A 26,204-nucleotide genomic window follows, 5' to 3' on the forward strand; every position below is an offset into this window, starting at 1 on the left:
AAAATACACCTTAGGCAGTTATTTTATCTATTTTTGTGTATAGTAATTTCGTTAATAACATCATAACCCCATTCCAATTTTATGCATCAAATTTCACCATTCCCTCTCAAACAAACTATCTCTAGAAGCCTCCATTAGAGATAAAGCTCATAAACATCGTAGCGATTGGATTTTCATGGTTTCTTCATCAAGTTATCATGGTCCTTCACCCTTTAGTTAATTATTCACCTAAGGAGTTCTTTCAATGGTTTTCAAAGAAGATTCTATGATACAAATCCTTATCTTTCAATCTAGCCATGGGTTTATTGTCAAATTGATTCAAAAGCATAGTAATGATGAATTGATTATTGAATTATTCTTTAGTAATGAATTTCAATCCAATTTCATGAAGAACCCACGATCCTCATATTTCTCAATTTAGCCTATAATGTTGGCATTATGATCTTGATGTTAGATCGATTGAATTTTGGTTCGATTACTTTATTATTTCTATTGCTACTGCTTTCTATATGAATTCATGGTGAATTATTTGTAATTGATCAATGAATACCAAAGCTTGGAGAATTTGTATGATTTCCCTATTTCCTCTACTTTGTATAAAATTTGTTGTTGAATTGTCCTTGAATGGCATTGTGTGGTATGGTCCGCTTATGGTGGAGGTGTTACTTCATTTTCATTCTCTATAGTTATGATCATGTCCTTGAATTCAAATGGTTGTATTGTGAATGTGTGGTTATGATGATCACACAATGTGAAGTTATATGTCTACTTTCCAATGCTAGACATATATGAATTTATATGTCTAGTATCATGTTTTAGGTAATGATAATGTCTACTATGTTTCAATGAAGCTGTTAGGGTTAGGTATTGTCTATGTGTCTATCATTGATGAAATTATATTGATGTATAACCCCCTACATGAATTTGTTGTCTAAAGCATGGTTAGAAGTCTTAGATTCAAATGTTGAAGATGACTTGTCTCATATGCTATAATGCGGTGGGTGGTCTATGCATGGATGTGAATTGTGATCTTTAGAGGGTGGCTGCCTCAATATTATGTTGATAGTCATTATATGATCATGTTGACCAATGTACGCACACTCACACTTCATGCATGTGTATGAGTAGGATAGATTCATAGTATTTAATGAAAGGTTAATTCTCATATGCACTATTATCCATTACTATGCTTGTAGAGTAAATGATCATGAAAGTATGAAAATGTATCTTAACTAGGATGACTTGATAGGTGTACTAGTATGGATAAGAGTATGAGAATTTTCCTTAAGATTGCACATGTGTACCTTGATAGAATATTTGCTAAGGTGATTACTCTATATACAAGAATATGAATGCATGATTAAGCTTTGAACATGAAATTAAAGTATATGTTATAATGTCAAGTATATGATCTAAAGAAGTATGTATATGTGCAGTGTATAAATGTTGTAGGGTCCTTGGAAAGGTGTCGTTCTCATGTGTTGTAATGACCTGTTTAGTCGTTTTGAGCAGCAGATTTTATTTTTGGAAAAACAGGCTGAGACGACGGAACCCACGATGGAACGTCATGGGCACGACGGACCGTCGAGGGTGTCTCGTCCCAAAACACTTAGAAATTCTGAAATTTGGGTGATGAAATCGACTCTCTGAACTTTGTAACGAAATGGCAGGACGGACCGTCACAGGTGTGACGGACCGTCACAGACTCTTGGTGGAAATTTGGGTCTCTGAACTTTGCGACGACCTGCAGGACGGACCGGCGCAGGCACGACGGCCCGTCATAGAATGTGCAATCCCAGTTTGGGTCGGATTTCTTGATACGTTTTAAGGGACATTTTTAACTATTCTTGCCTTAATTATAAAGTTCGTGGGTTTATATTAATGACTCAAATTCTTGGGGGTTAAAAGAGGTAACCTTAAGTTAATTAGTGGGGTATTATTTCCATCTTTTATTCTTAATTATATACTAATTAGGGTAAAAGAAAGAGGGTTTGAATAAGAAAATAGAAAGAACAAGAAGGGAGAGAGAGAAACGATCGAGAGAAGAGGAAAGCACCAAGCTTTGATGATTAACTTGCTTGATTTCAATTCTTCGGTGGAGGTAGGTTATGGTTTTCATGCTATTCGTAGTAAACTCTTAATAGCGAATGATATGTGTTAGTAGTATTGCAAACCTTCTATATGCTTAATTGTATGCTTGCATGAATGATGTGATTATGTAATTGTGAATAAATAAGCATGGTGAAGCTATTAAATCCCAAAATCTTGAAAAGAAACCCTAATCTACTTTGTTAATGATGATGCCTTGGTATAAAAGAAGGATTGATGAACGAAAGTGGTGAGATTAGGGGATCGGTTGCCACGTTCCGGTACCAGGATAGAATATGAATCGGGTGTCACGTTCCGACACCAGGATAGAATATGGATCGGGTTTCACGTTCCGGTACCAGGATAGAATATGGACCGGGTGTCACGTTCCGACACCAGGATAGAATATGGATCGGGTGCCACGTTCTGACACCAGGATAGAATATGGATCGGGTGCCACGTTCCGGTACCAGGATAGAATGAGGATCGGAGTGTCACGTTCCGACACCAGGATAGTATATTGAGGAGCGGAGTGTCACGTACCGACATGAGGGGAATAAAGATAATGAATCTTGAAATATGTTAATATATCCAATCTAATGAACTAAATTTCCAAATGAGTATGACGAGGAGGCGTGAGTCCGCATTGATGTGCTTGGTGTTTTAACCAAGGGTTATGGTAACTGTAAATGCTGCATGCTAAGGATATTTGTTGATTTTATGATATAATGAAAGTCCTACTTATGCATGTAGTTGACTATAGTTGTCACATTCATGTATGATGTAAATGATAAGGCTTGTGGTCTCATTGTGAGTTTACTTGGTATGTGTGACATTATGGGGCTTCACATGTACATTGCACTAGTAGGCTTTGATTGAGATTATGAGTAAAGTCTTATGATGTTTTAATTAAATAAAGTCCAAGCATGTATTTGTTGACTAATGCCTATTATGATGTTATTGGTAGTTTTGACTAGTATGTTATCTTGAAATGTGTCTCCTACGTGGCCTATGAAGTATGTTGGGTCATATGTGATATATGTGTCTCATGATATGCTATGTTTCCATGAATATCTATGTTTGAAATAAAAGAATGTTGTATGAATGTGCACCTTGGTGACCTTAAGACCATCTCCGACCCATCTCTAATTTACTTTCTATTTTCTATATTTGGAGAGTAAAATAGATAATAGCTTCTCCAATCACTCTCCATTTAATTCTCATTTCTTCTATTATAGAGAGGTGAATAGTAGTTCTCCAAATATGGAGAATTACTTTTTACCTCTCTATTTTACGTTTTGACTATTATAATATTATTTCTGTTATATTTCTAATTTAATCTTTATCATTTATAATTATTTTCTAATGCAATATAAAATTTAACTGGTTACTACTTCAGCCAAATTAATCATTTTTATTCTATTTTAAAAAGAAAATGTCACCTTAAATACGTGACTAAAAGTTATTTTACTATTATTTATATTATATAAGATTATTAATTAAATCTCAAATATTTGTCATTATTTTCTATATAACATAACATCTAAAAAACATTATTGTCTTTTTAATTTTATTGTTCATTTTAAATATTTAATTTAGATAATAATTATATTTCATTATGAAATATTAAAAAAATTAACGTGATAATTCAAATAATCTACCTTTTATGTTATTGTGATAAATTATACTTTTTAAATAATGTGAAAATATTTAATTCAATAGTTCAAAATGGAATATGGGAAGTAAATTAGTAGACAAAACAATTGAATACAAGATGAAATTGTTAATTTACACAATATTTAGCTACACACAAGAAATGCTCATTTTGAACTCTTTAATACATTAATAGAACAAACATAAGAGTAACGTAATAATCTTGAATGTTGAGTATTTATGTAAGATTTAAAATAAACATTATAATAATACAAAATTTATCATGAAGTTATATTTCGTTAGTGATTTCACTTTTATTTGAGTCGTTCATTTATATGCATTATAAATAATATTTTTCGCAAATAATGTTATTTACAATAAAATATAAATTTGTATTAAAACAAGAATTTGAAAAAAAAATAAAAAAAGAATTACATAAAAGATTATAGAGTGATTATTTTCATAAATAAGAAATCATATATATATATATATATATATAAGAGAAGTTTAGGCCCGTGTACGTGGCGCCATCATAATCAAGGATTCCCCTTTAAGTTTATCTATTATTAAAACTATCCTTCCCATTTCATGAAGAGTTATGACTTGTATGGAAAGTTGTTACTTCATGAAGAGTTATGACAAATGTGAAAAGTTCCGATTTTTAATAAAAGGTGGTGACCTTTAGGAAGATTTACAACTTTTATGAAGAGATATGACTTTTATGAAAAGTTGTAACTTTAATGTAAGGTTTTGACCTTTTCATAAGGTTTGTAACTTTTCCAAAGATTTGTGACCTACATTTTGTTTATATAAATAGAGGAATTTTCTACCACTATTTTTTGTAGGTCTTTTTTCGTTATAGGGTAGTCGAACTCAAATACATTGGTTATGTTTCTTATGAAGTTTATTTCATTCCTTACAGTTTTCACTCTCCTATTTCATGGAGATTAATCTTTCCAATAAGTTATAATTATTCGTGAAACGATGACAATTTCATTTTACTATTTTAGTGACCTTTTTTGAACTCTGTTAAAAATTTCATCAAGGATGATTAAAATCGATTATCTCTTTCTTTCCTTCCTGTAGGTTTCTTCATGTAAACAAAGAAAATGGTTTTAAATCTTGCACCTCTCCATCCACAACTAATAAAATTGTTGAAATGGTTCAATTAATTATATTTGGATCTTCAATAACAACATTTATTTCTACAACTATTATTGATATGTTTTTTTTTCCTATAGGGTAGTTGAATTTCGATACATCAATTAAATTTCTTATGAAGTGTTTTTCATCACTCAAAATTTTCTCCCTCCTATCTAATGAAGCTTAATCTTTTACTCTAAGTCATATTAATTCATGTATCTACTGCAATTTCTTTTTTCTATTTTGATGTTATTTTAGGATGGTTGAATTTTTTTTTAGTTCTTTATTAGTTTTATTCGTATACATTTTGGGAAAGTTTCTTATATGTTTTACTATATTTGATAGCATAGAACAATGAATATATGATAACTAATACACAATCAATGTTAAAGTGACAGAACAATTAATATATGATAACTAATACACAATCAATTTTAAAGTGTGTTAAAGGAACCAAATAGATTGCCCAAACAGATTGCTTTCTTCTTTGCTACAGTTAGTATTGATTGCTCATTCTTAGGTATGAAAAATTTATATGTCCTTGAACCCTTCTTAGAATACTAGTATAGAGACAATTAATTCTCTTCTTTTATCGCAAGATAACTTATTTGTCATATTTCGTCGTCTCTACTTTTTAGGCATAATAAGATATCAAGATTTTTTTAAACAAATAAATATCCAAAATACACTAGAACAAAAATATTTTTTATCGACAATAAATATGCACACTAATAATGAGTTCTAGAGCCTAATTAATTGTCATTACATTCAATCTTACCATGGACTTTTTCTAGAGACATTTATCTTTTTCTCTGAAGATTATTTTCCCCGTAGTGATAACTATTTCTTTTGAATAATGTTTTTTTTGTTTTTCAATTATATTTGTGAAATGTAAACTTGGATCAGTCCGATAGACTTTCTTTTTAAAAAATATGTTAAGCAACATGTGTTTTTCTTATTGAATGTTAGGAAAGTAAGGTTGTCATAATTATTATTTGTGGGTATTTGTGAGTTCAAGTACTCAGAAAATTATGCTTTCAGATTTTAATATGTTATGTGTAAAACTTTTTATTTAGAATGTCCAATTATAAATGATATCACCTACTTCTTGGTTAATAATTACATTATAAGTATAGCAATAACTATGATTCAATTCCAAATAAGTTGGAATAGTGATATGAAATCTAAGCAATAGTAGTGACTATTATGAGACGATGAGAAAAAACATTTATGATATTAATAAATTTAGAGTCGTGATAAAGGAGCCAAAGGTCATGCATTTGAATTAGTTAATTATGTTCATGTACGAACATGATGTTCCACTTTACTTGGGAGTGTTGTAGTTCGAAGATTTTTGTTCTCCTATTTAATGTCTGATGTTATTCATTATAAGTTCATGGCATTTAAAAAAATTCATTACTTCTGATCAACTATTTCCATAGAGATTTCTTAGACCTCTTTCTTATACTTAAAATTACTCCATGACACATAATTTTTAAATAAAAAATCAAAAAGTAAAAATATATAACACTTTTATGATTTTGGATTCCCTTGAGATAAAATGATCTTGACAATGAAGTGTATATATCAAAAATTCGAATTTTACCATATGATCAATGTGAGCATAATAACATAGTTCAATCCCGTGAAGCACAAGTAATTTCCCTAGTTATTGATATTATGAAATAAGAAAATAAGAATGAAATATAAATAATAATATAACATTAAGGAGAGAGAAAAAAGCTTTTTTTTAGATAGTGAAATAGAGAATTGGGTTTGAGTTGATTGTCTGAAAAAATAAAGAACTCAGGAAAATAGAGGGTACGTTTGGAGATGCCCTAATGTTGGTTCTTGAGTGTGGAAAGTGGATTGAGACACTATTCATCCATTGCACCAAGTTTTACTAGAGGGTTACTTGGGGAGTTAATGTTTAAATATGATTTATATGCTTAAATGCAATATATGTGGATTTGGTGTGTTTACATAGGTACTGTCTATACCTATATGAAGTATATGAACTACATTGTGTAATTGTGTCAATTTTTATGAAGGTTATTTAAACAAAAATGTTGCGTGATTTCTAACAAAATGTCCTGTTTAAGTGGAATGTTTTTGCATGATTGTCATACTTAGTGAATTCTTGTACTTATATAATTCTTCTTCATAATTTTACACCAAGTGTAGCTGATTGATGACTAAAGGATGTCTCCTAAAGTGAAGGGATTTATACATGTTTCCAAACTCAAGAAAGGGACTTATGATTCAAGGAATTCCTATGTCAAGTTATTATTCAAAATTTGTGTAATATCTTAGTTATTATTTATGTTGTTAAGGGTCGTGTCCCTATTCTACTCTATTTAATTTGAGTCTAAGATGGCAAAAGAGACTTAGAGTCTAACTATGTATTATGACAATTTTATGTTTATATGAAGTAATGATTCTAGCATATGATGTGTTATGAATGTTTTAAATTTTCATCTATATTTCCTATGACAATGTGATGAATGATGCCTATTAGTTTGTACAAGACCTCCGTGAGGTCAAATACGTCATGTTACTTCTAGGGGGGCTCCCCTGTCACGACCCAAAACGAGCCGCGAGTGGCACCCACACTTACTCTCCTATGTGAGCGAACCAACCAATCTAAACCCCAACATTTCAACCATAATAAACAGAATATAATGCGGAAGGCTTAAAACTCATTAATGAAATCAATAAATAACTTCTAAAATTTAATACTTATTAATCCCAAAATCTTGAAGTCATCACCACAAGAACATTCTATCATCAAATTACTAAATCTAAGAGTGTCCAGGAAGCTAAAATAAGTAAACAGATGGTCCATGTCGGAACTTCAAGGACATCAAGACATGAATGAGAGAGAATCCAGTCCGAGCTAGGAACAATAGCTCACCCTGAAATCTGACGTGATGAAGACTTGCTAGAGTTGAGGACGAGTTGAAGTCGATGGCACGTTTGTTGCACTCCACAAATAACAAAGAAGAAAATTACAAGTAAGGGTCAGTACAAGGCACAAGTAGTGAGTAAGTATCATCGGCCAACTCAAAATAGAAAGCAATATATACATCAGATAATAACAAAAAATCGACTACTATACTCAACTGGTGACAACAACAAGTACCATAACCACTGACCACAAACCAACAACATCTATGAGGACTCAAGCCTCCACACCATACTTATTTGGGAAATAGGTTCTTTAAATTCGAGTATTTTAACATAATTAAAGATTCATTCTCTTTATCACCCTGGTGTCGGCACGTGACACTCCGATCCCCTAAAGATTTACTCTCTTTATTATCCTGGTGTCGGAATGTGACACTCCAATCCCCTACTTCTACGTGTCGGTTCGTGACACCCGATCCCTTAATTCCTAGTGTCGGTACGTGACACTCTGATCCCCTAATTCTACGTGTCGGTTCGAGATACCCGATCCCCTAATCTCATTCTTTTAGTTCATCAAGCCTTCTTTTATACCAAGGCAAAATCATTAACAAAGTGGATTTAAGGTTTAAGATTCACAGCCTCATCTTTCCAATCCATTACAATTACATAATCACATCATGCAAGCACACAATTAAGCATATAGAAGACTTTACAATACTACCCAATACATATCATTCACTATTAAGAGTTTACTATGAAATAGCATAAATCATAACCTACCTCCACCGAGGAATCATGAATCAAGCAATCTACTTCTCCAATGCTTTTTGCTTTCTCTTCATTCTTCTTCCTCCCTCGCTCGTTCTCTTTTCTTTTATTTTTAATTTTCTCCTCTTTGAAATTCCCTTTGTTTTACCCTTATTACCATATAATTAGGTATAAAAGTTGATAAAAGTAACCCACTATTTATTTACAGGTTATCTCTTTTAACCCCCAAGTAAATAAGTTATTAAACTTATCCCGTAATTCCATAGAGTTTGTAATAAATAGTCCAAAACGCCCCTTAAAAACTTTAGCAGAAATCCGACCCAGATGGAATTATGCCACTCGTGATGGTCCGTCGTGCCTACGACGGTCCGTGCTGCCATGTCGTCGTAAAATTCTAAGAGTTGATTCTCTGTACCCAAATTTCAGAGTTTAAATGGTTTGGCACGAAGACCCTCGACGGTCCGTCGTGACTATGACGGTCTGTCGACACAGTCAGTTTTTATCATAGTGATTCTACTGCTCGAAACAACTAAAGAGGTTGTTACAATAGATACCAAATTACCCATCGTTCGTCCTCGAACGATCACAAGAAGAAAAACAAGGGCGAGAAAAAGTACATGAATCTGTGAAAAGGTGTGGATATCTTGCTTGCATATCAGTCTCCTTGTCCCAAGTGGACTCTTCAACTGTCCGATTCTTCCATTGAACCTTGATTGATGCAATATCCTTTGATCTTAACTTGCGGACTTCTCTATCTAAAATGGCAACAGGCTCCTCCTCATAAGACAAATTCTCATCAAGAAGAACTGAATCCCAACGAATGATGTAATTTTCATCCCCATGGTATCTTTTCAGCATAGACACATGAAATATCGGGTGTACTCCTGAGAGCCCTGGGGGCAAGGCTAATTCATAAGCTACCTCCCCCACGCGCTTCAGAACTTCAAATGGACCAATGTACCTCGGACTAAGCATACCTCACTTACCAAACCGTATCATCCCTTTCATGGGCGAAACCTTCAGCAAAACATGCTCACCCTCCATAAAATCCAAGTCTCTAACCTTTCGATCTGCATATTCATTTTATCTACTTTGAGCCGCTAACATCTTTTCTTGAATGCATTTCACTTTATCTAACGATTCCCTCAGAAGGTCAGTACCCCAAGGTCTAACCTCAAATGCATTAAACCACCCAATAGGAGACCTACATCTTCTCCCATATAGTGCCTCAAATGGGGCCATATCAATACTTGAGTGATAGCTATTGTTGTATAAGAACACTGCTAAGGGTAAGAATTTATCCCAATGGCCACCAAACTCTATCACACGTGCACGAAGCATATCCTCCAAAACCTGAATCGTTCGCTCAGACTGTCCATCGGTCTGAGGGTGAAATGCAGTACTAAGATCTAACCTTGTACCTAATTCAGCATGCAATGTTTTCCAAAACATAGAAGTAAACTGCGTACCTCTATCTGATATGATGGAATGTTGAACGCCGTTCAATCGAACAATTTCTGAGATATAATTTTTGGCTATCTTCCTTGCATTGTAAGTCACCTTAACCGGAATGAAGTGAGCAGACTTAGTAAATCTATCAACAATCACCCAAATAGAGTCATACTTACCCATTGTCTTTGGAAGACCTACCACGAAGTCCATTGTAATTCTCTCCCACTTCCATTCTGGAATGGGCATTCTCTGAAGTGTCCCTTCAAGCCTCTGGTGTTCATACTTTAACTGCTGACAATTCGGGCATTGAGCAACAAAATCAACAATGTCACGCTACATCCTACTCCACCAAAAATGTTGCTTTAGGTCACGATACATCGTGGTTGCACGAGGATGTATAGAATACCTTGAACTATGAGCCTCTGCAAGAAAAGTGTGAATCAAATTATCTACACGGGGTACACATACCCTTCCCTTAATTCTCAAAACACCTTCCTCATCGATTTTTGCTTCTTTAGCCTCTCCTCGCAATACCTTATCTCGAATCCGGATCAGTTTCTCATCAGTAAACTGCTTCCCCTAATCTTGTCAAGAAAGGAAGATCTTCCCTCCACACAGGCCAAAAATCCTCCCTTCTCTAGTACTTCCAGCCTCATAAAGTCATTAGCCAGAGTCTAAACCTGTCTAGACAATGGGCGTCTAGAAACCTGCAAGTGAGCTAGACTTCCCATGCTTCCTGCCTTTTCTACTTAAAGCATCCGCCACAACATTAGTTTTTCCTGGATGATACAAGATGGTGATATCATAGTCCTTTAGTAGTTCCATCCACCTCCTATGTCTCATACTCAAATCTTTCTGAATAAAGACATATTGTAAACTGCGATGATCTGTATAGACTTCACACTTAACCCCATATAGATAATGTCTCCATTGCTTTAATGCAAAACTACTGCAGCCAACTCCAAATCATGGGTCGGATAATTACGTTCGTGCACCTTTAATTGCCTCGAAGCATAAGCAATTACATTCTTTTCCTTCATTAGCACTGCACCCAAACCGGAATAGGATGCATCACAATAAACAATGAAATTCTTACCTTCCACTGGCAGGGTAAGAATTGGTGCGGTAGTCAACAAGGTCTTGAGTTTCTGAAAGCTTTCTTCACACTCTTCTAACCATACAAATGGAACAATCTGCTTAGTCAAATTTGTCAATTGGGAAGCAACGGAGGAAAATCCCTTGACAAATCGACGGTAGTAGCTAACTAAACCAACAAAGCTCCTTACCTCTATAACATTAGTAGGTCTTACCCAACTCTTCACTACTTCGATCTTAGAAGGATCCACCATCACTCCATCCTTAGAAACCACATGCCCCAAGAAGGACATTGAATCTAGCCAAAACTCAGCTTTGGAGAATTTGGCATAAAGCTTTTTCTCCCTCAACATTTCCAATACAATTCTCAAGTGTCCCTCATGTTCTTTCTTGCTCTTTGAGTATACCAGTATATCATCAATGAATACGATGACAAGGAGGTCCAGATATTGGTTAAAAATCCCGTTCATCAAACTCATGAAAGAAGCAGGGGCATTCGTAAGCCCAAAAGACATTACAAAAAACTCATAATGTCAATACCTAGTCCGAAAAGCAGTATTTCGCACATCCGTTGCCCGTATTTTCAATTGATGATAACCAGATCTCAAATCAATTTTTGAGAAGGTACAAGAGCCTTGTAACTGATTAAGCAAATCATCAATGCGAGGAAGAGATTACTTGTTCTTAATAGTTACCTTATTCAGTTGTCTGTAGTATATGCACATTCGAAAACTTCCATCCTTCTTCTTCACAAACAAAACAGGAGCACCCTAAGGGGAAGCGCTTGGTCTAATGAAGCCTTTGCATAACAACTCTTGAAGTTGGGCCTTTAACTCCCTTAACTCAGCGGGAGCCATTCTATAAGGGGTTATTGAAATGGGGCGAGTACCCGACTCCAAATCAATTCAAAAGTCAATATCCTTATCTAGTGGCATACCAGGAAGGTCTGCAGGAAACACATCCAGAAACTCACGGACTATCGAAACCGACTCAATTAAAGGTACTTGGGTAGTATCATCCCTAAGGTGTGCCAAGAAAGCTAAACACCCTTTACTAACCATTCTCTTAGCAAGAAGAAAGGAGATGATACGAATTGGAGTGGAAGTGTAGTCACCCTCCCACACTAACGGATCTGTCCTAGGCTTGGCCAACGTTACAGTTTTAGCATTACAATCTAAAATTGCAAAATTTGGAGAAAGTCAAGACATACCCAGAATTACATCGAAATCAACCATTTCTAAGATAACCAAGTCTAAATGAGTATTGCTCCACACAAAAGTCACAAGACAAGACCTATACACCTTTTTAACTATCACAAACTCACCCACCGCAGTAGAAACACGAATAGGCATGTCAAGAAAATCACAATGTAAATCAAAACCAGTAGCAAATGAGGAAGATACATATGAAAATGTGGATCCATGATCAAACAATATAGAAGCCATGCAATCACAAACAAACAGATTACCTGTGATAACAGCATCAGATGTCTCCGCTTCAGGCCTCCCAGGGAAAGCATAACAATGGGTCCTATCATCTGTCTGCCCGCTGCCCCTACCATGTTGCACTGCACAAGTTCCAGTTTGCCCGCCACCCCTGTTGATTTGGTGACCTCCATTAATTTGGCCACCCCGTCCTCCAGAATAGCGGCCTCTTCTATGACCACCTCTACCTCAGACTAGTGAGGGTCTTTAACTCTGTTTTGGACAATACCTCCTAATATGTCCAGTCTCCCCAAATCCATAACACTCTCTGGGTTCAAACATAGGTATCTGTGAGAACAACGGAGTCTGGGGATAACCCCCAAACTTAGAGAAGTGTTGACCGGTCTGCGGTGGACCCCCAGCTACAACCTCCAGTGAAGACTAAATAGGTCGGGCTGGGTAACCTCCTGAACTCTGCCTTCTGGAGTAGGACCCACCAAACTTACCTCCCTTACGAAACTCCTTAGGTGTCGATGCTATGGTGAAGTCATTTGGCTTCACTCCCTCCACTTCTATCACAAAATCTACCACCTCCCTAAAGGATTTTGCTGCAATAGCTACCTGTAAGGCTGGAATCTGCAAATCTGACCTCAATCCCTTCACAAAATGGCGAATCCGCTCTTGTAGACTGAAGCAAAGCTGGGCGGCATACCTGGATAATGCACGAAACTTAGCCTCATAAGCAGTAACCAACATTCTACCTTGCTCTAGGCTCAAGAACTCATCTCTCTTCATATCCCTCAAGGTCCGGGGTATATACTTCTCCATAAACAAGCTAGAGGATGATGCCCAAGTCATGGGTAGTGCCAGTACTGGTTGACACTCAACATACGATCGCCACCACATTTTGGCATTTCCCTGAAACTGATAGGTTACACACTCAACACCGAATCGTTCCACTATGCCCATCTTATGTAGCAGCTCATGACAATTAACTAGAAAATCATAGGCATCCTCAGATTCAGCACCCTTAAAAACTGGAGGTTTCAACTTCAAGAACTTAGTTAAAAGTTCGTGTTGATCGCTTGTCACTATAGGCCCTGCAGTTAACCGAGGAAACGTGCCTATTTCCAATGATGCATCCATGCGGGGAGCCACAACAGCTGCACGTTGTACTCCCAGAATCTGAGGTGCTGGTGCAGAAAACACTGGAGGTGTCAGGCCTTGGTCAAATAACCCGCTAAGATAAGCAAGAACCTGAATAATCATCTCTGGGGTAGGTTGGGGTGGTAATTCCTCATTCTGCACTTGTTCATTCTCCCCTTCCTCACCCTCTCTTAATAATTCCTCAGTCGGTGGAGGAGTCACCACCCTAGTACTAGCTGGGCAAGGTGCTTGTCCTCTTCCTCTAGAGGTCGTCCTCCCGTGACCTCTACCACGGCCTCTTGCCACTGCTCCTCTTGGAGCTACAGCCTCAGTGGCTGGTTCAGACGCATCTTGTCTTGCCGGTGTTAGTGTTGGCGCAGTTTTTGCTCTAGTTCTAACCATCTGCGAAATAGAGTGAAGATGGACAGATACCAATTTGTATCACCTAGATACCAATTGGATCCACGTAATAGCATGAAAGAAAGAAAGAATGGAATTTTTCTAAAGTCTTATAGCTTCTCAAAGAAAAGTAAAGGCGTCCCCTTACCGTTCCTCAAGACACTACTAGACTCGTTCTTGTGTGATGAGACCAACGAACCTCATGCTATGATACAAAGTTTGTCACGACCCAAAACGAGCCGCGAGTGGCACCACACTTACACTCCTATGTGAGCGAACCAACCAATCTAAACCCCAATATTTCAACCATAATAAACAACATATAATGTGGAAGGCTTAAAACTCATTAATGAAATCAATAAATAACTTCTAAAATTTAATACTTATTATTCCCAAAATCGGGAAGTCATCACCACAAGAACATTTTATCCTTAAATTACTAAATCTAAGAGTGTCTAGGAATCTAAAATAAGTAAACAAATGGTCCTTGTCCGAACTTCAAGGACATCAAGACATGAATGAGAGAGAATCCAGACCGAGCTAGGAACAATAGCTCACCCTGTAATCTGACGTGATGAAGACTGGCTAGAGTTGAGGACGAGTTGAAGTCGATGTCGCGTTTGCAGCACTCCACAAATAAAAATGAAGAAAATTACAAGTAGGGGTCAGTACAAGGAAAAAGTACTGAGTAAGTATCATCGGCCAACTCAAAATTGAAAGTAATATATACATAGGATAATAACATAAAATCGACTACCATACTCAACTGGTGAAAACAACAAGTACCATAACCATTGAATACAACCCAAGCACATCTATGAGGCCTCAAGCCTCCACACCATACTCATTTGGGAAATAGATTCTTTAAATTCGAGTATGTTAACATAATTCAAGATTCATTTTCTTTAACACCCTGGTGTCGGAACGTGACACTCCGATCCCCTAAAGATTTACTCTCGTTATTATCCTGGTGTCGAAACATGACACTCCGATCCTCTACTACTACGTGTCGGTTCGTGACACCCGATCCCTTAATTCCTGGTGTCGGCACGTGACACTCCGATCACCTAATTCTATGTGTCGGTTGGTGACACCCGATCCCCTAATCTCATTCTTTTAGTTCATCAAGCCTTCTTCTATACCAAGGCATCATCATTAACAAAGTGGATTTAAGGTTTAAGATTCACAGCCTTATCTTTCCAATCCATTAGAATTACATAATCACATCATGCAAGCACACCATTAAGCATATAGAAGACTTTACAATACTACCCAATACATATCATTCGCTATTAAGAGTTTACTACGAAATAGTATAAACCATAACCTACCTCCACCGAGGAATCATGAATCAAGCAATCTACTTCTCCAATGCTTTTTGCTTTGTCTTCGTTGTTCTTCCTCCCTCGCTCGTTATCTCTTCTTTTATTTTTAATTTTCTCCTCTTTCAAATTCCCTTTGTTTTACCCTAATTATCATATAATTAAGTATAAAAGATGCTAAAAGTAACCCACTATTTATTTCAAGGTTATCTCCTTTAACCCCCAAGTAAATAACTTATTAAACTTATCCCCTAACTCCATACAGTTTGTCATAAATAGTCCAAAACGCCCCTTAAAACATTTAGCAGAACTCACACCGAGGTGGAATTACGCCACTCGTGACGGCCCGTCGTGCCTACGACGGTCCGTCCTGCAGAGTCGTCACAGGGTTCAGAGACTCGATTTCCTTTAAGAGTTCTGTGACGGTCCGTCGTGCCTACGACGGTCCGTGCTTCCATGTCATCGCGAAGTTCAGAGAGTTGATTCCTCGTACCCAAATTTCAGAGTTTAAGTGTTTTGGCACGAAGACCCTTAATGGTCCGTCGTGACTATGACGGTCCGTCGACACAGTAAGTTTTTATCACAGTGATTTTACTGCTCGAAACGACTAAACAGGTCGTTACATCCCCAGTCCTAACCAAATAAATTTTTTTTAGGGAAAGAGAAAATGGAGGATTAAATTATATATTCACATTTTTTAATTATAAATTGAAAGTTTACCTAGTAAACCAACATAACTACTAAAAATTCTCCACCTAGCATTTTTTTGTATGTAACAATCATTATTTCTCAAATAATCTGTAAGATTATTTGTAATCTCTCTTGAAATGCATATTTATTATTCATTTCTACCAAGTATTTAAAATTTTCGTTAATAGAAATGTGAGGATTAAATTATATATTTATATTTTTTAATTATAATGTAAAAGTAAAAGAGTAATATTATTATTGAAATCTTTATTTTTGTTGTGGTTTATGCAGGAAAATGTTTCTGATTTTTTTCAAACAAGAAGCTAAAGAAAGAACAAAATTTCATGAAAAGAAAAGTGATGATAGATTCTACTGACAAAATTGTAAATATTAGCAAAGATTTCGTAAAAGTCCTTGATGTGATGAGATCTCGCTGGCATTTTTATATTTTAGACTCTAGATTTCCAAAGACAGGTAAATACATTACTAATCAGTATGTGATGGTTTCTTATATTTATATTTGTATTTTAATGAGAAAATGCATATGTACCCCCTCAACCTATGCCCGAAATCTTAGAGACACACTTATATTATACTAGGGTCCTATTACCTTCCTAAATTTATTTTTATCAATATTTTTTTTCCTCTTTTCGACCTACGTGGCACTCGTTAAAAAAAATGTCAACACACACTAAGATAGTGCCACGTAGGCCGATAAGGGTTGGAAAATTATTTATAAAATAAATTCATGGGGTAAGAGGACCTTAGTATAGTATAAGTGTGTCTCTGAGATTTCGGGCATAGGTTGAGGGGGTACTTGTGCATTATCCCTATTTTAACAATAAACTAAAAATTTTGACATTCAAAAGGAATACTCCATTTCTTTTGTTTCATGTGACAGTCTTTCTTCTGTAATCTATGATGAAAAAAAATAGTATTTTCTTAATTGAAACGTGATAAACATTGAACTTCATATCTTTTTATCTTTCAATACATGATTACTTTGACTCTACTGAAACAAATAAATTCTAAAACTTGTGGTCTTCAATACTCATTAATATTTGTGTGGCTAACAAAGTTCTCAGTAATAGTAAAATAAATAATGTATAGATTGATTATTTTCAAGTATAAACATACTTAATACATTGATAATTAAATGATGCTACATAAAATTTGAAAGAAGGAAGAACCTAACATGTTTAATACAAAAAAGTCATTTTTTTCCTTTTAAACTCAATATGAGGTAAAATTTACAGTATAAGGATAATAAAACATGAATTATATATTCATTAATAGTGCTAATATTTACATTTTTCGAAAAGGTCTATGTTATACTAAACAAATTAAGCAGCGTATGGATTTACAGATTATTCAAAACAAGTCAGCACAAGATGTTTTGTTCGGTTATGAAGGTAATGAGGCGTCATGTAGAATCTTACTATTGTAGATCATATGTTGATAAAGTAGCCAACACATAAAACTATACTAAAATTCTAGAGACACACTTATACTACATTAAGGTCCTATTACCGTGTTGAAATTATTTTCTAAATAATTTTCTACCCATTTTGGCCTATGTTGCACTATCTACTGGCCCCAGCGTGTGTTGACATTTTTATTCAAACTAGTGCCACGTAGGAAAAAAAATGGTAGAAAATTATTTATAAAATAAGTTAAGGAGGGCAATAGGACCTTAGAATAGAATAAGTGTGTCACTGAGATTTCTGGCATAGGTTGAGGTGGTACTTATGCATTTTCTCCTAATGAAAAGACTTTAATTATAGAGGGTAAATTCTCCCCATAAACAAGACTCCCCAAACAACTACGTCATGAATTCTATTGTGTTATGCTATAAGAAAGGGATCTTCAATTTATAGCTCTCCAAACATTTCCTCGAAGAAAAGAATAAACCAATTATGGAAGAAATTTAATTTTCTTTTAAATAATATTAAACATTTTTGGTGATATTTTGACTATTCTGTAAGGGAAAAAATGAACTTCAAATACGGAAAGAAAATCATGACAAAATCCTAACATTTTTTTCGAACTTGAAAACTGTAAATTTCTTTAATGATCTCTTATTGATTTTCAAAATATTCCTTATTTATTACCTCAATGAAACTCTTCAATATTGTATTGCTCTTGAACATGGAGTCATTATTGTGCGAGAAACGACTAAGAATTTCTAATTTTATCGCAAAATTGTGTGTGGATTAGATGCAACAGATGTCCAGACTGAAATTGGAGAAAAGGGGTATAATGCACATAACAAACGTCAAAAATTCGAAATTTACTTCATCTCTATTAAAGACTAAGTCCGCTTAACTTGCTATACAATTTTTACTTAAATAGTCTTGCCTATACAAAGTAAGAATACGTAAATATTGAAGATGGAAGTGTAGGTAAGGTAAGAATTCTCGATATTCCCTTTAACTAATGATGAAAGAGAATGTGAACCATTTTTCTCGAGATGATGATATTTTGATATCTATAGAGTAAATCATCTTTGGTCGTCATTGTGCATGAAATTCATTGAGAGAATCAAAAATTCAATTCGTATTGTTCTCAAATTTTTGGAGGAGCATGAAAACTCTTCAAGATTACTTCATCTTTGGTGATTAATTCATCTCCCATGCTATCATTATCTACAATAGATAAAAATTTGATTTATTATATTCCTACACAATTCGAATGTAAGTAATTATGAAAGGGGAATGAAGATATTTACAATATGAGGAACTCATGAAAATCTTGACAAATACATATTTTAATTTTTTTGAGAATATTACACGATTAACATTCCTTTACCATATTCTGATACTTGCTAACACTACCCCAAAAAAAAATTTCTTAAAAGAAATTTTTTGGTGGTATAGTCCATTTTATTAATAACCAAAAATAAAAATCTATTTCTAATATCATTAGGTTAAAACCCACTTTCATTAAACCCATCTATAACTGCTAACTTCAGCTTCCTCTATATTTCTTCTCACTGTATTGCCACCTTGCTCACGACTTAATGTTACTCTACTCCTTCTCTTGTGGGCTGTACCAGCTTTCTTATATAATGTTCTCATCTCTCTCTTCTCACACTAGATGTGTCACTCATTCAAGGTAATGTGACTCCTATCATTTCCCTTCTCGTATTCATCACCGATCTAACTCTTCGTTATTTCTCCACGTGAAAGTGTTTTTTCTTGGAAAAGATTACTCTATAATTTTTGAAATTTTCTTTTGAGTTTAAAAATTGGCTATAAGAGAAGCAAAGGAAATTCTTCCATTTCATACCTAGAAGATGTTAATTACTCTATTCCAAATCACACATGTAGTCATTCCACATTTTTGATATATGTTTAGTGATTTGAGATTAAAGATTAAAATAATTAGCAGTATATTCATGTTGTGATGTCCTATACATATCATGACGGGATAAGGATTGGTCAACATGGATATGAAAACCATCAATTCGATTTGAAGAAATTTGGAACTTAGAAGATTAATGACTGAATCATGGGCGGTCTATAATATACTAAGATGGAAATTTAAGAAAGAGATGACTACATTTTAAATAATTAATATGCTGGACATTCTTTGGTTTTAGGTCAAGGGTATTATTTTATCTAGCATAGCTTAGTGTATCTAGTATTATAAATAATAGAAACTACGGTTTATTTTAGGGGTTGTTTTTTGAATAAACATTTGTTATTTAGGCTTCTTTGTGAGTTTGGAGAAACCTCATATCTGTAAATTGGACCCTCTTAATATGTCTTCACTTGTATGGGTTCCATTTCTTTTCACCTTTAGAGTTTATTCTAGTAATAAAATGTCTTTTAGTTGCTATATCGTCCTCCTAAATCTCTTTGTCTTTCTTTCTATTTATTCATAATATATTTTACTTGTTTGATTGTAGTTCACTTTATTCTTGTTGCATCTAGAATTATATTCATTGATATCTTTCCCTCTTCCTTCATTTTTCTAAATCATATATCTTAGTTGCTTGATTGTGGTATATAATAGGTAAATCTAGCCTTCAACGCATAAACAAAAGAAATCACTATCCTTTTTTTGCCACTGTTGAAAATTGTACTCACATCCGACCAGGTAATGTTTCGATTTTATGGTAAAAAAATTATATTTTTTATGCAAAAAGAATTTTCCTCTAGTGAACAATATATTGCATTTCATTTTTATTATGTTCCATGAACCCTACTACTCAAGGTAGGTACTAAGTGAATTTTGGTGCACCTCTAATATATGATGATCTTTATGTCCTTCATAATCAAATTATTAGGTCAAGGTAGTATGGGATTGGAAGTATAACATATACATTTCACCTATGCATTCATTCCTCCACGGCCTCATCCAAAAAACATAAATAATCTATTCCAACTAGCTTTGAATTGACACGTAGTTGTTGTTTATGTCAATATTTTCTCGACAAATTCCTTTTTCATAATTTTAACATAATGCCTAATAATGTACATCTGTTATACTAGTATAACATATATAGTGCTATCTTTGATCACTTAAATTGTTAGTTTGGCGTTGAAGTACTCTACATTGAGTGTTGCAGTGGTGTGCAGGAGCTATTATTGTCAAGATATCCAATTCAAAATGTCACTTAGCTTGGAACATATTGATTGATAGCTTACGCAAAAATAGATATAGGATATAAAATAAAACATATTAGCAATGTATGTTGCAATGGGTGTGCACGAGTTATTATTGTCTAAATGCCTAATGCAAAATTGTCTTGGGCAGCAGTGATCCATAGCCTATGGAAAAATATAGGACATAAAAGAAAATTAATAATCATTTATCTCTATTAATTTATTTGGGTAACCTATGAAAATTTTGAGACATTTAATACTAGAAGTTTGGTAATTAGAATGAGTATGATTTGTGCACATTGACTGCAATGATATCGAAACCCAATTTAAACTTGTCCTAAGGTACAAATTGTGTTGAGCTTGTTCTGGAGGATGTTCCTAAATTCTGAATAATTAATTGACTAAAATTTTCTTGGTTTTAGCTCAAGGCTATTATTGTAACTATCTTAGGTTAGTTTATCTACTATTATAAATAGTATAAACTAGGGTTTATTTTAGGAGCTGATTTTTGGATAAACATTTGATGTTTAGGCTTCTTTGTGCGTTTGAAGAAACCCCCATGTGTGTCCAAATGAACCCTCTTGATTGCTTATGGAAGTCTTAACTTGAATGAGTTCAATTTCTTTAAGCCGCTAGACCGTCTTTTCTTACTTCTAAATCTCTATCTTTAATTCTGCTTCTCAATAGTATATAATATTTTGTTTACTTGATTATGGCTAACTTCTGTGTCTTTCTTTCTATTTCTAAACAATATATCTTTCTTTCTTGATTGTTTGATTAGGTAAGTCTATCCATCAAGGAATATATAAAAGAGATCACTTAGATTTTCGCAACCACTGGAAATTATGCTTGATACCTCATAATTCTCAACTTACTTCCTTGATGACCAGGTAATGTTTTGATTCAATGCTAAAAAATTATATTTCTTATGCAAAAAGAATTTTCCACTAGTGAAGAATATATTGAATTGCCTTTTTATTATGTTCTATTAACGCTACAGTTCTAGGTAGATATCAATTGAGTTTTGTGTCAACTCCCATGTGTAAAGTTTTTATTTAATCATGATTTTATTATTAGATTAAGGTAGATTAGGGATTTGAAGTATAACTTACACATGTCACCTTAACTCCATTCACCCTGATCCAAAAAATCAATATAATTGACAACAACTAGCGTAGAATTGACATGTAGTTAACTATTTTATCAATATTGTTTTCCCAACTTCCTTTATCATAATTTCCACATGTCCTAATAGTGTAAACCTTTTTATTTTAGTATGATCAATATATTTCAATCTTTGGTATTTACTTAAATTTTGCTTAGTTTTATACTTAATTACTTAGCATTGGGTAATGCATTGGGTGTGTATGAGTTGTTATAGTCCACATACCTAATGAAAAGTGTAACTTGGATTCGACCAATTTTAGCTTATGTTAAAATATATGACATAAAAGAAAACTTGTTCTCATTGTGTGTCGCAGTGGTTGTGCATGAGTTATTATTGTTCATATACCTAATGTAAAGTGTCACTTGGCGTTTACTGCAGTGAACCATAGTCTATGTACAAATATAGGACGAAAAAGAAAACTCACCAATCCAAATGTTTAAACCAGAGTCATTTGCAAACATTGACATCAATGATACTGAAACCCAAGTTATACTTGTCCTAAGCTACAAACATGTTGAGCTCATTCGAGAGGATGTTCCCACAAATGGTGACTTTCCAAATTGTCATACTTCTCTTGAGAAAGTGTAATCATATTATAGAGCTCCACAAAATTTTGGTGTCTACAATGCTCTCTACTTCAAGTCTTGTCAGAGTGTAAACTTGATAAGCTTAAAGATAGACTTGAAGTACCCATAAGAATGGAGTTTTAATCTTTGTCATTTGTGGATTTATATTTCCAATTGATTGGGGATAGAGGAGATGAAGTGTAAATTCAGTCACACTGGACGTGCCAATTTATTAGAAATACATTTTTTAAATATAAAAATATATTGCAATCACATAGTAAATAAAAAGAATAATTCTATTCATGATAATTGTGAAGTATAAATATGTTTATTCCTTGATTCGTCACTCTTAAGATTTCTTCATGATTCAACGATTGTTAATGTCTTCAAACTATGTGGAACTTCTTAGGATTTATTTTATCTATGTGAAGGGATTTTATGAATCTTGTTAAAATATTTGGTTGTCAAGAAGAGTGCTCCCACATCTTCACCAATTTATGAAAATTTAATGAACATATGAAATTTCAAAGATGCCTATTGAAGGAAGTATATTACAGTTCTATATATGTTTGAGCTTGAGTTTAAGTAAGTAGTCTCGAAGAACCTTAAATGAAATCGGACACATCTATTAGTGTCTCACATAATTTTGATATCTCAAATGTTAAATTCTTGTCCCGTGAAATTTTTTTGGGGTAACATAGTTCACTTAACAGTCTTGTTGGATGGAGTTTTATTGTTTGATAGACTATTAAAGAAGAGGTCTTATGCTTATAAATGTAGTTACTTTATAGAAGCTAGTATCAACAAAGATCACACTCAACCACTTAAGGCATCAAGTACTATTTGCCAAAGTTGAAAAGTTGACAATTACCACTGGTAATGAGCCCCACTTTAACATCGAATGGTTCATTATGGATAAGTCTCATAATTTTAGGAGCACATCCAAGCTTAAACAATGTAGCATTGGAAATTATTTTATTTTTCTTAATGTTGAGAAGACACTCATGATTATTTTCATAACTTTTAAATGGTTGTATACTAAAAGAATATGTGAGAAAAGAGTTTTGAAGTTGCTGAAGTGATTCCAAATAAAAATTCTGGAGGTATTTATTTGTTGTCATTACTTCAAAAATCCTAGCGATTGGGGTACAAATATTAAGATATCTATGATTCAAAAGCATTCTTTTACATTTTATTCGGCATGAATTCTTCCCCTCTAAAGTCTAAGGTTTTAACACAGTTTATAGTTATTGGCAAAAGATTGCTGACCTCAAGAATCTTATAACTCTAAAGTATACACATATGACGGTGAATCCCCATACTCTGCTAGAAAAGATTCACCTGTATATGTGTATACCTTAGAATTCATAAGATTCTCGAGGTCAAGAATCCTTAGAACTTATAGGGGAAGCATTCATGCTGAATAAACTTGAAAAGAATGCCTTCATTGAAAATTAAAGCTTTCTATCCCAACTAATAAGATTTTGGAATTAATAAAAACAAAGAAATGCCTCTACAAGTTTCGCTTGGAATCACTTGGGAAACTTGGACCTTGTATCCACGTTCGGATGGGAGGCTTAAACTACTTTTTCAAAGGTACTACGTAGATGTTGTTGGGTCCTTTGTTGGTGCGATCGTTGTTGATTCTAGCTTAGACAAAGAATACTTGATACATTTATAAGCATAAGACATCTCTTTCAACCGTTGAGTACAACTCAAACAATAAACCTCCAACTAAATACGAGAATTAACTTAACTATGCGCCCAGAAAGATTATTTAAAAACGAAATTAGTTTCTTCATGAGACTCAGACTAGACACTTGAAGACATAGAAATTGTGTGGGACTCTACCATATGAATCCAACGTCAGTTAGGATTTATGAAGACTAATCCTAGCTCAAACTATATAAAGGGTACTATATTCCATAGAGAGTGATCACGAAAATTCCATAAAGAGAATAAGATGTTGGGGGACTCTTCAATAAAATACTTCATGAAAAAACACAAAATCCTCTTTACATGGAGATAAAATTAAATCCATTTTAAGTGCAAACTATCCTATAGAAGAATCAAGAAAGGGACAAAATTGTACTCAAATTGTTAATTAATAAAATATTCTTGTTTCTTCATATTTATTTTCCATACATAAAATTTGTTGCAACAAAGTTTTTCTTTTAGAACCCTAACTAAAATTTATATTTTATTTTTGGGTTTTATTGGTTTTATTCGAGTTGACGAATTTATTAAAATCCATTAAACATTGAAGAAGGAATTGAATATTTATTGATCAAATACTTCACTCAATAGCTAAATAGATCGTTTGACAAAATTAATTAACCATATGAGAGTAAAGATAGAACAAGTGTCTTTTGGTTCATCTCACACTTTGTAATAAGTACTTATCTCCAAAACGTTTGGAGACACACACACAAGATTTGGTGAAGTTTAGCTTAAAGTTATGAGTTTCTTGTGAGTTGTCAGGAGATGTTACAAAATTTGGAGTTGGTGAAGTTCGACATAGTGGATTGCACTACTTTTCACATGTATGGCCTATGTAGGAAGTAGTGGCTGTTTGATGTCGATACTATACCAATAGGTTCATTCCCAGTAACTTCCAAGAAGAGAAGTGGGGTCAGTTCGAGCACTAGACTTACGATGGTATTTTAGATCAATTTTTGGACTAGATTTCAGGCCTTGTCTCACCATGCTTTGGTGATTTTACCAGATGAGACTAAGAATTTGTCAATTCATGAGAAGTTTGAGTTATTATATCCGTGTAGCAGCTTATCAGATAACCTTGTCTAGAGCTTATTTTCAAAGAGCAACCGAGGTGGTCATGGATCTTGATCTTAAGCACTACAAGAACATAGGGATTTGGTGGACAAGAGGACTTGCACTTCTTGTTATTTTAATGGTCCCTCACCTTGAGGGGATCTTTAAGGAGGGGTTTTCATATTGGTTTCACTATACATTTTCATGTAGTTATTCAAGTGTCTGAGGGAGGTAATTTTGGATAACGTTAGTACAACTTGGGTCAAGACTTATTAGGGTTGTTATTAAAAATTTTTAGGTTATGCTGATCATTCAATATATTCGGATCCTTGTTATTATATGTTGGCTCTTAGTCCTACTATAAGTATGGTGTTTTAGGAAAAATAAATAGAGATTTCTCCAAACTTTGAGTGAGATATGGTGTTTTAGGAAAAATAAATAGGGATTTCTCCAAACTTTGGAGTGGGAGGCCGACATCAATAATGTTTCATAATGTTGTTGCTTCATTTCTCTTTTTATAAAATAAAATTTGAAAAGTTATTTCTTTAAAAGTGTGAGTAAAACATTCGAATTCAACATGAAAAAATGAACACTTTCACAACAAGACACTAATATTGTAACAAAAAAAGTTATTTTAAAAAAAGTGAATACAATTTATATACCATGACTTTTATAATAAAATGCAATGAACGAAAAAACATTTAATTCTTTTTACCACATTCGAATTAGATGATGTTGATTTATTAGATTCATATTTAATTAAAAAATATTTTTTTACGAACCTAATAACTACTCATTAATGCAAGGTATGTCTATTTTAAGAAGAAAAAAATCAGATCACAATCGAGCAAGTGATTTAGTTCCTCTAAAATAACACTAAAAACATTCCTATGAAAATGGAGAAAGGGAAGAAGATATGGTGTTGGCATGTCCATCACAATGTCATGGATTAGAAAATCGGTAAATGATGGCTTCCAAACATTCAAATTTCATTACCAATT

At 34.0% G+C, this 26,204-nt stretch overlaps 1 protein-coding gene across 1 annotated transcript; it reads right to left on the reverse strand.

The window, feature by feature from the left end:
- Positions 1–9,117: 9,117 nt before the first annotated feature.
- Positions 9,118–9,534, reverse strand: LOC138341332 (uncharacterized). The gene has a single exon (XM_069293081.1). The coding sequence runs from the start codon at positions 9,532–9,534 to the stop codon at positions 9,118–9,120; it is 417 nt and encodes a 138-aa protein (XP_069149182.1).
- Positions 9,535–26,204: the final 16,670 nt, after the last annotated feature.

Source organism: Solanum lycopersicum, chromosome 1 (genome assembly GCF_036512215.1).
Source record: "Solanum lycopersicum chromosome 1, SLM_r2.1".
NCBI classification, from domain to species: Eukaryota; Viridiplantae; Streptophyta; class Magnoliopsida; order Solanales; family Solanaceae; genus Solanum; species Solanum lycopersicum.